This window comes from Gymnoscopelus braueri (genome assembly GCF_963280865.1).
Source record: "Gymnoscopelus braueri genome assembly, chromosome: 2".
Taxonomy (NCBI): Eukaryota; Metazoa; Chordata; class Actinopteri; order Myctophiformes; family Myctophidae; genus Gymnoscopelus; species Gymnoscopelus braueri.
In genome coordinates this window covers 48,810,871-48,826,015 of record NC_137604.1, presented here as the reverse complement: position 1 = coordinate 48,826,015, position 15,145 = coordinate 48,810,871, and the positions used below count along the sequence as shown (strand labels likewise).

The following is a 15,145-nucleotide window of genomic DNA, read 5'->3' as shown; positions in this document are numbered from 1 at the left end:
AACTAAGTATATTTAGGCGGTAGAGGTATATTTAGATTTAGAGGTACTTTGACTTTACTTGAGTATGTCAATCTTTCAATACTATACTATACTTCTACTCCACTGCATCTCAGAGGCAAATCTAGTACATTTACTCCACTACAATCATTTGAAAACTTTAGTTACTAGTTACTTTGAAAATTTGGATTATCAATACAAAACATATGTATAATATTAACCAATTACTGACTTAATCTCCATTTCATTACTCTCTTTTTCTGCAGGGTCAGGAGAGTTCGTTCCCCGCTACAGTGAGGTCTGCCATGTTACAAGTCGTGTTTGACCGCGCCAACCTCTCTGAGCCCTCTGTGGATGACAGCAGTGTGCAAGCGTGGCTCCATAGCCGCCTCCGCCCCCTACTGGTTGACCTCTCACCGAGCCACGTCAGCCCTTACTTCAACATAGTGGCAGGGAGGAGCTGTGCCACAGAGCAGCAAGCGTAAGTGGAGCACCTTTACCTGTTCTTTTCCTTGGGGATAGGGGGATTGCCCTTTAGCTAAAGGTTTTTGGTGGGAAACATCAGTGGTGAAATAAGTACTGCATTTTTTTACTTAAGTAAAAGTATCAATACTGCAATGTACTGTAGAAAATAGCAGATCTACAAGCTCACAATGCGTCGCATCGCGACGCATTGTGAACTTGTAGATCGGCTATTTTCAAATGGCCGAAATGTATATAGGGCTGTAATAATAATCAAAATCTACAAAGTAACTAGTAACTCAAGTTTTCAAATAATTGTAGTGGAGTAAAAGTATAATATTTGCCTCTGATATGTAGTGGAGTAGAAGTAAAAGTGCTGAAAATTGGAAATATCCCAGTAAAGTAAAAAATACCTCAAAATTGTACTTAAGTACAGTACTTGAGTACATGTACTTAGTTACTTTACACCACTGCGTAAGAAGTGGAGCACCTTTACCTGTTCTTTTCCATGGCCAGGGGGGGATTGCCCTTTAGCTGAAGGTTTTTGGTGGGAAACATTGGGTGTATTCCCAGTGGGTGAGAGATCATGGGGTAAAAAGTATTATATTATCTTGTAATATAATACTATAATATAATATATCCTGGTTGACACACTTACTTTTTTATTGTTGTTGACCTACAAACTAGTGGCACAGTAACAATATCTTTAGAATTTGACCTTTTAGTATGCCTTCTCTTTTTGTGACGCAGAGTTACTGTCCTGAATGCGATTCTATCAACGCTTGGTGACGTCACACAGACGGAGATACACAACCACATCATTGAGTCTCTCAAAGGTAAAGGACGACCGCAAAGTAAACACTGTAGCTCATGAATGAATGAATGACAGGCAGCGTTCTTACTGTACATCTCCCCTGTTCTTATAGGATCAACTCCTCTCCGCTGCTATGGTGACAACTACAACAGCAGTTTCTATGGTTTCCTGGAGAGCTCATTCATGGGATTCCAGTTCCCCAACCTGACCACGTTCATGTCGCTCATGCCCAGCGACAGGATGCCTCAGGTGTGTGTGTGTGTGTGTGTGTGTGTGTGTGTGTGTGTGTGTGTGTGTGTGTGTGTGTGTGCGTGTGCGTGTGCGTGTGCGCGTGTGTGTGTGGGGGGGGGGGATAACCAGTGGTCTAAAGTGACTAAGTACATGTATTGTACTTATGGACAATTTTGAGGAATTTTTACTTTTGCTTCTACTTCACTACATCTCAGAGACAAATATTGTACTTTTTACTCAACTACAATTATTTGAAAACTTTACTTACTTGCTACTTTGTAGATTTTGATTATTATGTGAGTACTTTTTCCACCACTGGGGATAACATTTGCAAAAGTCTCTATCCTGGATGCACAAATTGTGTCATGTGGTCGTGTATAGTGTGGCCGTGTGCCCACCAATTTTTTTTTTTTTTTTAAGTTTTTTTTGGGGGCTTTTTATGCCTTTACTTTTGTAGGCTGACAGGAAATGGGGGGTGACACACAGCAAAGGTCGTCGGGAACGGGAGTCGAACCTGTGACACGCTGTCAGACTGGCATTGCAGCCTAGGGTGCCTGGACCGTCACGCCCGTCACGATTTGGGCCCAGGCCCCAAATAGTTCTTTTTCCAAGATAAAATGCGCTAAAGACCTGAAAGTGCAGCACAAAATAGACGCTCAGGGTATCATCACGTTGCTGTGGTTTCCAGCATAGTGGTAACGCAGCGCTCCTATTGAAAACAATTCAAAACATACGCTGTACTCGGGGGGAAAAAACTCCTTGGTGGACACAGCCCATATGAGAAAAATGGCTGCTGTGTGAATAATGCTCACGTTTCCGTTATGCTACTGTAACTGTGTCTTCAGCTGCTGAACTCCATGCCACCTTCAGACCTTGGCAGTTTCCTCCGTCGCCCTGGTATTGTTGACGATGAGGGACAACTCTGCCAGATCTACCAGAACTACATTCAGACTACTGAGTTCCTGGAGAACGTAGGCACTACACAACCACAGAGCAGACACTCATGTGTATATATAGTGTATACATGATACTGTACACAGTATAGAGCAGTTGTTCTAACATTTCAAGGACCCCCAAATTGCTATGTATTTGGACGCAGACCCCCATTTGGCCGCAGTCCAGAGACCCCATAAGAGAAGATTTGTTAAAAACTAAAATATTAAAAAGAAAGGTTCTACAACTTCAAAAAGTTTCGAAAATGGATCTACAAGCTCACAAAGCATTGCGGTGCAATGCGTTGTGATGCTATACTAACTAATTTGTCTGTGGACCCCCTGGAACTGATTGATTGATTGAATACTTTAACACGTTAGTTTACAGTACAGTCAAAAGTTATAACATAAAAAGCTTGTTAGTATTGTGGTCCTTTGTACTGTGAACTCCCTCAAGGACCCCACTTTAAGTCCTGTATTGTATGTTGACTGCAGGAGAGACTCCCTGCGGTTGTGCGGCGTCCCACGCTGCCTTGCGTCTGGCCCCTGGCTCTCAACAGCAGTGATAGGTCACAGGTCAACTTCTGGTTCGATCGCAGTCTCAGCGATTACTTGGTCTTCCTCAACAAGAACCTGCTCACCTCCACCACCACACAGGGTGCCACCTGTCTGTCCTTCCAAAAACTGTAAGTGGACTAAAAATGCTTTTTAACAATAAACAACAATACTGCCTCCCCCTGGCCAGCCGGGGCGCCTGATGGAGGGGAAAGGAACTGGTTGGAATAACGTGTTCCTTCCACGCGCTACGTCCAACCGGGGAAACATCCCCCTGTCAGGTGATAAGAAGGTCAGTTGGCTCTCATGCATTGAAGGAGGCATGAGCTCGGCCCTGGCCTCCCTAGGTTGGCAGAGGGAGTGTAGTGCCCAGGATTACATAGACAATTGGCACTGGGTGTAAAAAATGGGGTTACAAAATCGTGGGAAATCAAAATGCTTTAGTTAAATGGGATAAGCTTGATATTAATGTACTCCAGTTCTGCACAGCTATAGTGTCTGTGATTGTGGTTCTACATTACACTGTACGGTATTTTATGTAAAACTATTTTTCATAGCCATACGTCATGATTTCACTTGTTTTGTCTGTTTTGACTTAATAGTTTGTTCAATTCTTTAGTGTTTCAGTTCTGGGCACACACAACTACAGCATCGCAGACTTTGCAGAGAGCGATGTGTACGGCGTCATCAAGACCTACCTTGTCTCAGGTCACTTTTTCATCGTTGTTATTTGTTTTTGTTGTTGTTTTTTTACAAGTTTGGATTCAAGATTTGATTCCAAAAATGTGTTACCGCGTATACATTTTTATACTTTATTGTGTTTGCAGGAACGGACCCCAAGTGTTACAATGCCAACGATCCGGAACTGAACTCTACCGCCTGGTTCGCTCAGTACATAGGCCCCTTCATGCCTTTCCTCACAATACAGGACCTCAATACTTTTGGTTCTATACAGGTATTGCTCAGTAGGAAGGAAACTTTATATTTGGATGCATGTACAGTATACATATCATCGCTGTTGGGTGGAAACCTTGTATGTCCAAAACTGTTACTTTTCAGGAAATGGAAAAAAGAACCTGTGTTCAAATGGATCCAATGTAGCTATTATTTTTGTCCCAAGTACTTTTGGTTAAATATTAGAACCCACTTAATCACTGTCAGCCTTGCCTCCCTATTTTTGGCATGGCAGAGGCGAATTTGCAAATAATCTACAGATCTACAAGGTCACAACGCATCGTGATGCAACATTTTGTGAGCTTACTGATCTGCTATTTATGCTACTTTTGCGTGACACTGTCTTACGGAAAAGTATCAAATACGGCATTTATTTATACAAGGTTTCGGCTTGACAGTGATGATACGCATGTATGTACTTTATGCATGTAGAAGATGAATGGACGGATGAGAAATGCATGTAATTGTGAGGGATAGTGGACATCCTAACTCCTCTGTGTTTATATCCTGTCTAGGTCATCCAGGTGTTCACTGTAAACCCGCTGAACATTGCTCTGCTCAACCACTCAGTTCTGGACGCCAACTTCACCGCCTACTACACTGAACTGATCTACCTACAGGACCCCAACTTCAACCCCCTGCTGTAAGTCTGGACTGTGAAACCATGAGCTTAACCCTGGCATCCCTATTTTACACGAAAATACGAATATCCCGTTGCAGATCTACAAGCTCACAAATCATTGCATCATGACATAGATGAACTACTTTCACTATTTGTTGTACGCAAAGTAATGTATCCCCCAGTGTTTTTATTTTAATTTTTACAAATCAAACCCTGTGCCTAAATGTGTCAGCTCACTGACGATCTCCACTCACTGCTTCCAGGCTTCCTCTGCTGTGTCGATGCCTTGCCCCTGGTGCATCGTTCAGTCAGCTGACCCCCACACAGAGCATGATCATTCTGTACAACCTGACAACACACTGCACAGACCTCGACCCAGAGGTAACACATTCACACACACGCGCCGCACACATTCATGCTTTTGACACTGACGGGTTGTGTTTAACCCTTAATCTCCCATTTGCTGTAGATTGCTGCTGCTTTGGCAGGCAACAGTGGTGACAACCTCAATGCAGACTACATCACTGCCCTCGGCAGTCAGAGCGTGGGCTTATCCTCCGGCCAACTCGCCGGCGCCACGCCGGGAGACATCCATGCCTCGCTTGGCATTCTCAGCGCTGTAAGCGGCTGGAATCTGGGTCAGGCCATGGCAATCATCCAAGCCCTGATGACTTCAGGATTGTTTCAGGTCGGTTTATGTGCGTGTGCGTGTGCGTTCTTGTGTGTGTGTGTGAATTGTCCTGGATTCACAGAAGGAAAATGGAAAACAAGGTCTCTCACGTGTCAAAGATAAAGATGTACAACATCAGTCATGCTCTCATGCGTGTGGTAACCTATCCCCATGCTTCCATCCACAGATCAACAGTGCCTCATCGTTGTTCACTCTGGGTTCTCTGGTGGTGGGCCTTCCTGCATCCACCATCAATGGCATCAGCAGCTCTCAGCTTCTTACTGCCTCCCAGAATCCCACGTTTGTGACACACATGGTGACTGCGCCACAAGTCATCAAGCAGAGCGTTGTCACCCAGGTATGAGAGTTACATGTGCTACTGTATGCATGTTATTTAGATAGATGCTAGAGTAAATACAGTGCTTAGAAAACAAGAGCATTACAAAGTATCTTGCATATAGCATTGTGGACTCAATCAAACTGAGCATGTTGTAGAATTGACATAACCACTAAAACTGGGAGAAAAAGGAAAGGATAAAAGAGAACAGAAGAAAATGGAAGTGATTCATTACTGATGCTGATACTGATTTATTTTTCATTATTATTATTATGTCTGCTTCTCTACTGGGGGGTTGTGATCTCCTGCAGGCTCGTATATAACAATTACGCTCCGCCATTTTTTCTTCCTCACACTAGATTATATCAGTGAACAGCAACAGTGCGAACATCATACAGAATGTTCCTGATGATCTGGCTGGCGAGATCCCTCGCGGCCTGCTGCAGGGCTTCACCAGCTCCACTGTCACTGTGCTCAACCGAAAGAAATGGAAACAAGAGCAGGTAGGGAATGCAACACACATGCATACTTCATGTACACATAAAGTCAACACAGAAACACACACACACACACTTGCACAGGCACACACACACTTGCGCAGGCACACACACTTGCGCAGGCACACACACTTGCGCAGGCGCACACACACACACACACACACACACACACACACACACACACACACACACACACACACACACACACACACACACACACACACACACACACACACACACATACAAACACACACACACACACACACGCACGCGCACACGCACACGCACGCACACGCACACGCACACGCACACGCACACACACACATACAGGTAGATGTATGTTCAAACAAGCTGCTTATTTTCTTTTTCCAGGCAGTATTGTTCTTTGACACAGTAGCTACTGGATATGAAAGCAGTCCAGATAAGTAAGTTGTGAACACATTTCTTCTAAATAAATAAAATAAAATAAATTCCAAGGTGGCCAAAGTAATGTGGCATTTGGTATGACACAGTGTAACGGGTAATGTGTGTGTGTGTGTGTGTGTGTGTGTGTGTGTGTGTGTGTGTGTGTGTGTGTGTGTGTGTGTGTGTGTGTGTGTGTGTGTGTGTGTGTGTGTGTGTGTGTGTGTGTGTGTGTGTGTGTGTGTGTGTATAGTTTGACATCATACGTGCTCCAAGGGTTCACATGCACCAGAGTGACGACTATGACCAAGGTTCTCATCAAGAAGCTGGTCAAAACCTGTAGGAGGAAGAACAGGAGGAAGGTCGTACTGAAGGAGACTCAGGTGAGTGTGTGTGTGTGTGTGTGTGTGTGTGTGTGTTTGTCCACCTGAAAATATTTTGTGCCAGGGACCCCCATATAAGATGTGTGTTGTCCAAATGTTTAAAAAATATTCCAAATTATTCCCATGTTTCAAGATTTTTTTTTAAATAGCTGAATCGACAAGCTCACACTGTGTCGCATCGCAATGCGTTATGAGCTTGTAGATGTATATTGGGTTAAAGTGGTTTTGGTGATGCTGGGCCCCCCTGGAACCTCCTCAAGGATGGGGGACCATACTTTGAGAACCACTGTGTGACAATGTTTGCTGTTTGCCTCACCAACAGCTGACCTGCATGTACAACTACATCAAAGGAGAAGCAGATGTCACCACCTTCAGCGACTACCCTCCAGATGTTCTCCTCTATTATGAGTAAGTACAGTATGAATGATACTCACAGCTGCCCTTAATGATATGGGCTTAACCCATTAAGACCTGAGGCCGATTCTGCGAATGCCTTCTAAACCAGTAGTTCTTTCAAGATTTTTACAAAAATGTTCAAAAAATAGCAGATGTACAAGCTCGCAGCGCGGCACGAAGTGACGCTCTGTGAGCTTGGAGATCTGCTATTTTTTAATGGCCAACGCTAAAATCTAAAATGACACCGGTTTTAATGGGTTTTAAGTTTGAAAATACAGGGCTTGTTAAAATGAGGTGATAGGACACCAATGTTGTGGAATGACAATTCCAAGTCTACAATTTATACTTTGTACTGCTAAATCTGTTTAAAAAGCTATTTTAGTTAATAAAATGTTATAGTATTTAAATAGCTAATTTATTTATCATTTTATATTATGGTATTTTCTTTGTCTTATTTTATTGTTATCGCTGTTAAGAGATTTCTACCTAAATAAAATTTATAGATTACGTTTGATAAATGGTCCAGCCACCTTGCAAATAGAAATACAAGTGCAAGGCTTCGCTTACGGGCTATGATGGGATTGGTTCAATTTAGTTTTTGTGATATTTAATTGCAATGATGGTTATTTCAAAACGAATATTCAAGTGTTCCCCCGCCTCTTCCCATGCAGCTACTCTCTGGTGCCAGAGGCAAACTGCAGAGCCTATTTCCAAGAGCTGGCTGATGCAGATTTCTCCGTCTTCTCCAGTGCTCTCAGCTACAAACGTACTACTCTGTTCAAAAATGCCAGGACTTGCCTGGTGAGTTGAGAGTAACCAGTAACCCCTGGGCCCACACAAATTCAACTATCACTGATAATGACAGTCAAATCCACTGACATTGGGTCTCAGGGAGAACATTGTACAGATGATCTTCAAACCTTCACATTATAACTAACATATAACAGTTATACAGGACAATATAGATGGCTTACAATCCAATTTCAATGCTGTGATACTAATAGTTCTGATGCCATTATTTTCACGAATGAACCGAAACCTTTAACCACTTCATTGACCAGAGTCCCCCAGGGGTCTATATTAGGCTGCCTATTTTTTTCCCTGTACACAAAATCTCTCTTCCGAATATAGCCAATCTATGAGCTTGTAGATCTGCTATTTTCACAGATTTCATGTGCTTAAGTCTATTCGTCATTTTTTTCATTTTTTTCTGTCTTAGGGTATAACAACCACAACCTTGACAGAGGATAACATATCAGTTTTGGGTAACATGTGCTGTAAGATTGGTGCGGCTTATATTACGAATTCTCACTCATCCATCCTGGAGAAACTAAAGAACTGCCCAAATATCAACACAAATCGAGCGGCTGCCATGGAAACCCTCCTGTTTTCAGGGACAACGACATACGGGTAAGCAACGACAAGCACAGTTCAGTTATTAGCAGTTATCAATTTTTTTACTTAAAGGGATACTTCACTCTCGGGCCGGGGACACATTTAAAAAAAATATTAAAAATAAATGAAAAAAGTTATGGAAAATTCATGGCCCCCTCACGCATTAGTAGGACACTCTAATACGTGAGGGGGCCATGAATTTTCCATAACTTTTTTCATTTATTTTTAATATTTTTTTTAAATGTGTCCCCGGCCCTAAAGTGAAGTATCCCTTTAAGTAAAAGTATCAATACAGCAATGTAGAAACTTTTTACTTAGTAAAAGTAAAAAGTAAAAGTCCGGTAATCAAAATTGACTTGCGTAAAAGTACAAAAGTATTGGCATCAAAATATACTTAAAGTACCAAAAGTAGTTCAAGTACTCATTATGCAGAATGTTTTTCAAGTAAAATTCACACAAATCTTTTGAAAATAGCAGATCTACAAGCTCACAATGCGTCACATCCCGATGCATTGTGAACTTGTTGATCAGCTATTTTCAAATAGCCGAAATGTATATAGGGCTGAAGTGGTTTTGTAATAATAATCAAAATCTACAAAAATAAATATTATTATTTATTATTAGTGTGGTTGCCCATTCTATAGTACTCTACCGACTTTATTTCACTGGATAAACTTTTTTCTCACGCGCTATTTCTCCCACAGTTTATTTTTCCAAATTTTGTGCCAGAGATTGGTTGATATTGATTTATTAGTGCATTAAATGTCCCCATCCACTTCAATGGGAAAATGAAAAAACTCAAATTCAAGTATTTTTTTCTCGGAAACCGTAAGGGCTAGAGTTAAAAGACTTTGAGGGGAGGTTCATACTTTATTGCGAAATTATTAATAAAAGAATTACACCAGTTGGCCACATGGTGGCGCTATAACAGCCCACTTTACGTTTTGGCCTATAACTCTTGAACCGTAGGTCGTAAAATCAAAATGTATTTTTCCCTGGATTCATTGGGTCACGACGCATCTCCCCATATAGGCCATGCCCATTTGCGTCTGGATAGATTTTTTGATATTGATTTATTAGTGCATTACATTTCCCCATCCACTTTAACCCTTTAAAGGTCACCCCAAGAAAAAAGCATTGGAAAAATTATTTCTTTGCATTTTTTATTTATTTGGGGCAATAGTAACAACTATCAATTATAATTTCTTTAACAGACCCAACAGTTTTCCAAATATAGGCCTCTACCAAACGGTTGAGATGTCACTTTATGGTAATGGTAAAAGTTTCATGCATATACATTGATTTATATGCATTCACTGAGAAATATGTCTCCCATTATGTTCCCAGTCTCTTCTGCTTGTGAGAGTTGATCAGCATCATCTGTTTGGTCATCTTCTTCATCACACAGATCATCAAAATAGTCCATTTTTTATTTCAGCACCACTAACCTTTACCATTAAATGACAATTCAACCATTTGGTTGAGCATGTTTTTTTAGATAGGAATAAAATCATACTAATACATAAATATAATGAAATAACATTATATGTATTATATTAACAACACTGAATTAGCAAAAGCCCTATTTATCCATAGCAAATAGTACATTTTAATTACTTTAGTTTAGCTTCACTACTTACCATAAAGTGACAAACAACCCGTTTGGTAGAGCATGTTTTCAGAAAATTATTAGACCATTATTAGATTTTTTTTTATTGTATCAAGCTACATAATCAGGTTCAGTAACACCTCTGAGATGATAATATGACAAAAAAAAATCTTACCTCTGAAATTTCAACCAAAAAAATCCCACCTTTCAGGAGTGGATTAATTGATTTTCACTTCCTAAAAAGTGGCTACCTGAGAATCCATGTGACTGGGAAACAGTGACATCTGGTGGACCTTTTTTTTGCCATAACATACCTCAACCAAATGGTAGAAAGGGCTCAATCAGGTTGAGTTAAGTTCAGCAATGTTGTCAATGAGAAATAGTGACTTAAAATGTGCTCTACCAATTGGTTGAGCAGACTGTTAACTCTCTCAGTGCCACGCCCCGACATATCCCGAGTTTTTCCCGAGTACCCTCAGTGCCAGCACGAGAAATCCCGAGTTTTTACTTTTGACTGTGGTCGCGTTATTCTGTTTATTTTTCATGATCACTTTCGCTTCCTGACTACATCAGACTCACCCGGAGCCGGATGTAAAAAAAAAAAATTCAGTTCCGGGTCACGTTGTTTTTCTCCGGTGATTTTCGGCCAGAATAGGGAAAGTCAAGTTTTTTCACACGGTATAAAAAGCGAACGGAGAGGTCCACGTCTACTCTCTTTGGTCTGGGTGACGATCAGTCATCGTAGTCGTGTATCGCATCGTAATTTAGCGCGATCAACGAAAATGTCAACATCCGGTTCTGACCGGATATGACGTCAGCCTGTTTGGGAGGGGGCGAGTGAGCCAGCGAGATCATCAATGTGTCGATTTGTTGCTCTCTACTGGTAGAACTGTATTATGGGTTTAAAACCCCAATCAGATCATTTATTTGAATGAAAAATTACAAAATTACAAAATAAAAAAAAACGCAAATTCCTGGCAGTTTGGGAGTACTTTATGAAAATACTCTTGGCACTGAAAGAGTTAAAGGGTTAATGTGAATTGCAAAAACTCCCATTCAAGTATTTTTTTCTCGGAAACCGTAAGGGCTAGAGTTAAAAGACTTTGAGGGGAGGTTAATAGTTTATTGCAAAATTATTTAAAAAATAATCACACCAGTCGGCCACATGGTGGCGCTATAACAGCCCACTTTACCTTTTGGCCTATAACTCTTGAACCGTAGGTCGTAAAATAAAATAAAAAATCCGTAGATTCCTTGGGTCAAGAAGCAACTTCCCATATAGGCCACGCCCATTTGCGTCAGGAGAGATTTTCCGCCATTTTGAATTTTCTTCAAAACACACTTTTAGCTCCTCCTCCCACATATTTTGTCCAAAATTTACAAAAATCGGTACACATGATCTCTGGACCCATGCGATAATCTGGACCGAAACAGAATTTTGAAAGTCTTTACCGTTCGTCCGTAAATGGCTTCCGAAGTTAGTGGGAGGGGCCCGTTTTACAAAAAAGCCCACAAATCACGAACAAAACGTCCAGTCAATCCCAAATTTGAATCACATGTCAAGTGTGGTTTACTCAACAAATCCCCAAAAGAATTTCCACTTTGATCCATAGGGGGCGCCGCAAATGCTCAAAATGTAACCTTTTGATGCAAAAACCATATGTTTGACCAATCCTCTCAAAATGAAACGCAAGTGATCTCAGGAGTTGCGTGACAATGTAATTGGCGCAGCCTCCGACGGTATTCCTCCCAGCGTATTCCTCGAGTCCCGGCGGCAGCGACCCGCGACTCGCGTCGGCGCAACCACACTCTGCAATTGCCCTGAATTGCGACGCGTCTAGTTTATATTTGCCTCTGAGATGTAGTGGAGTAGAAGTAAAAGTACTGAAAATTGGAAATACTCCAGTAAAGTAAAAATACCTCAAAATTGTACTTAAGTACAGTACTTGAGTACATGCACTTAGTTAATTTACACCACTGATAATAACATGACCAAAATAGGGTCACCAGTCTGTCTGTGGGATTTATAAATATGGCATAAGTGAAAAGTATTAACAAGAGCATGCGACAAACAACCACATGGGATCCATTGGACAACAGGTTATTTTCCCCATTTGCTGAAAAGTAATGGTTTTGGACATACAAGGTTTCTGCCCACCTCCGACAATATGAACGTTGATGAACCCCCCAGTTTGTGTGATACGATACCAGGAGATAGCCATAACAATGGCCTTACAGTTAATACAGTATTTGTTTTTTGCTTTTTAATGACAACCGTATTAAATGTTTTTGTGTGCCCAGAGATCCTGCAACATGGAATAGAGACACTTTGAACAACCTGGGCATTCTGCCACTGTACTTATCATCAACCTTCTACGATACGTTTGATAAAGTGAGTAATAGATAGCCTTGGCTCTGTTAAAGGGATAGTTCACCCAAACAAATACTTTTTTTCTATCGATTAGTCACCCCATGAAGACTTGAATTCATGGATATTTTTTTGTTTTTGTCGCATTCCTAAGCCAATAATTTGGTGACCAGTGGACCGGTAGGCAGCGGTTCCGGTAGGAGATACAAAGGAGACTACTCTTCGTGTCTCCTACCGGAACCGCTGCCGGTCATCAAATTATTGGCTTAGGAATGCGACAAAAACAAAAAAATAACCATGAATTCAAGTCTCCATGGGGTGACTAATTGATAGGAAAAAAAAGTCATTTTGGGGGTGTCTATCCCTTTAACATAATTTCCACTTTTCTGTTGCTTCGTGCATTTGGTCATGTCTGTTTGTTTGTCCATCACTTTTATTGAGTTTGGCGTTTTCATTTTGCCCGAGCAGAAAACTAAGCGACAGTTCCTGAAGGCATTCCTTAAAGTCCTTAGGCAGGATGGAGTGAAGAGGTGGAAGAAGAGGAGAATGAAGAAAGCCATCAGGCAGTCCATTAAGAACAGCAGGACCAAACGATCCACCAGTAAGTCTCAGCTCCTACAGTATTTCTGCCTGCTGTCATCTCTCAGTGCAGTCTCAGTGGTTCCCAAACGTTTTGGCTCGAGACCAAAAAGATAAATGTGATGTCTCCCTGGGAAAATAGCTTATCTACACGTGCACAACGTTGTGTGCTTGTAGATGTAGATAAGCTATTTTCACTACTTTTCACTACTTTCTTTTCACAATCTTTTGAAATATATATTTTTTTATTCATGTAGGAAATATATATATTTACTCGCGCCCCATAAAAATGCGTCCGCTTCTGACCCACTGTTTGGGAAACCCTTAGGGGGTTTCCATGGGGTCCCTGGACCCCACTTTGGGAACCACTGTCTTGGTGCATTCGTTTCCATCGGTGACCTGACCTAACCACTTTAAACCTGCCGTCCCTATTTTGGGCTTGTCATCGTAGGGGAAACATTTGTAAAAGAATTTCAAGAAATGTTAAATACTGTTGCAAAAATAGCAGATCTGCAAGATCACACGACCTGTATGAGCTTGTAGATCAGCAATTTTCGTAATTTTCAAAACTTTTTGTATAAAACCACTTAAGGAATAGTTCACCCAAAAAATATATGTTTTTTTTATCAATTAGTCACCCCATGGAGACTTGAATTCATGGATATTTTTTGTTCTTGTCGCATTCCGCAAGTCAATAATGTGATGACCAGTGGACCGGTAGGCAGTGGTTCGGGTAGGAGATACAAAGGAGACTCTTTATGCCTCCTACCGGAACCGCTGCCGGTCATAATCTTATTGGCTTAGGAATGCGACAAAAACAAAAAATATCCATGATTTCAAGTCTCCATGGCGTGACTAATCGATAGAAAATAAGTATTTTTGTGGCTGAACTATCCCTTTAAGCCAAAGGCCTTGGCTTATGTGGTTAACACCCACGATGTGTGTAACAAGCTGTCCTTCCCTGCCTTCTCCTGCTCTGTCTCAGCGACTGAATGCACGGTGGGACAAATCACACAGGTGACGATCAGCGACGAGACCTTCCCCTTCGACTACGACGACGAGACACAGTTCGACTCTTGCCTCAGTGCGACGACTGTGAAACACAACCTGGCCGCCATCTTGGACAAAGTGGACCAAGAGGAGTACACCAGCATTGTTCTCACCAAGCTGCGAGAGGTGGGTCACTGAATATGAAGCGACAACCCCCCAAATGGACCGGTAAAGGTCCATGTTTTAGATTGTCTGAGTTCAATTAACCACTTTCAACCTGGCGTGCCTATTTTGGGCATGTCATTACAGGCAAAACTTAAAGGTAGGGTAAGTGATTTACTTTTGTTAAAATAAGTGTTAAATACTGTAGCTCTATATTCTGATAGTACTCATTGCTATAGAGTGTTTGTTCAGTAAAAGGAGTCTCTATGTCTCTCCAGCTCTTTATTAAACAGAAAATGTATTTTCAGTGCTCTCTCCTGATTGGCTTAAATGTTGTCACCTACCTGAAAATGTACATAATTCTGTTTACTAAAGAGCTGGAGAGACCCCTGTGACCGAACAGGGGTCTGTAGCTCTGTAGCAATTATTACTATCAGAATATAGTACTTTAATGTTTTAACAAAAAAACTAAAAAAATCACTTACCCTACCTTCAAAGATCTGCTAGATATTTTTGAAAATAGCACTAGCATATAAAACAAAATATATAATAAGGCTTAAGTGGTCAACAATTGGTATTTTCTTGTGCGCCTGGCTTATTTCATCCAGTTAAATGATAACTTCATGAAGACATTTGGAAAGTCTGTTTCCAATGTATTTTGCATTGTATTCTTGCATGTGAGGCTGTTGTCCTTTTACCATAATAATATTTAATATTGTCTGACCACATTACCACCAAATAAAAGTATTGTAAATGTATTGAATGAATGAACAGGTATCGCAAATAAAGT

At 41.1% G+C, this 15,145-nt stretch overlaps 1 protein-coding gene across 5 annotated transcripts in view; it reads left to right on the top strand.

Moving 5' to 3' along the window:
- The window catches only part of mslnb (mesothelin b), a 55,662-nt gene that overhangs the window by 36,487 nt on the left and 4,030 nt on the right, over positions 1 to 15,145 (top strand). For all 5 annotated transcript variants that reach the window (XM_080419082.1, XM_080419083.1, XM_080419084.1 and 2 more), the window contains 20 exons: positions 264 to 478; positions 1,210 to 1,295; positions 1,386 to 1,522; positions 2,350 to 2,475; positions 2,932 to 3,122; positions 3,611 to 3,699; positions 3,819 to 3,946; positions 4,461 to 4,588; positions 4,831 to 4,948; positions 5,037 to 5,255; positions 5,425 to 5,595; positions 5,934 to 6,077; positions 6,444 to 6,496; positions 6,727 to 6,856; positions 7,179 to 7,264; positions 7,924 to 8,053; positions 8,472 to 8,662; positions 12,558 to 12,648; positions 13,093 to 13,225; positions 14,189 to 14,379. In XM_080419082.1, coding sequence (XP_080275208.1) covers positions 264 to 478; positions 1,210 to 1,295; positions 1,386 to 1,522; positions 2,350 to 2,475; positions 2,932 to 3,122; positions 3,611 to 3,699; positions 3,819 to 3,946; positions 4,461 to 4,588; positions 4,831 to 4,948; positions 5,037 to 5,255; positions 5,425 to 5,595; positions 5,934 to 6,077; positions 6,444 to 6,496; positions 6,727 to 6,856; positions 7,179 to 7,264; positions 7,924 to 8,053; positions 8,472 to 8,662; positions 12,558 to 12,648; positions 13,093 to 13,225; positions 14,189 to 14,379 — 2,757 coding nt within the window. The remainder of the gene's footprint in view (positions 1 to 263; positions 479 to 1,209; positions 1,296 to 1,385; positions 1,523 to 2,349; positions 2,476 to 2,931; positions 3,123 to 3,610; positions 3,700 to 3,818; positions 3,947 to 4,460; positions 4,589 to 4,830; positions 4,949 to 5,036; positions 5,256 to 5,424; positions 5,596 to 5,933; positions 6,078 to 6,443; positions 6,497 to 6,726; positions 6,857 to 7,178; positions 7,265 to 7,923; positions 8,054 to 8,471; positions 8,663 to 12,557; positions 12,649 to 13,092; positions 13,226 to 14,188; positions 14,380 to 15,145) is intronic.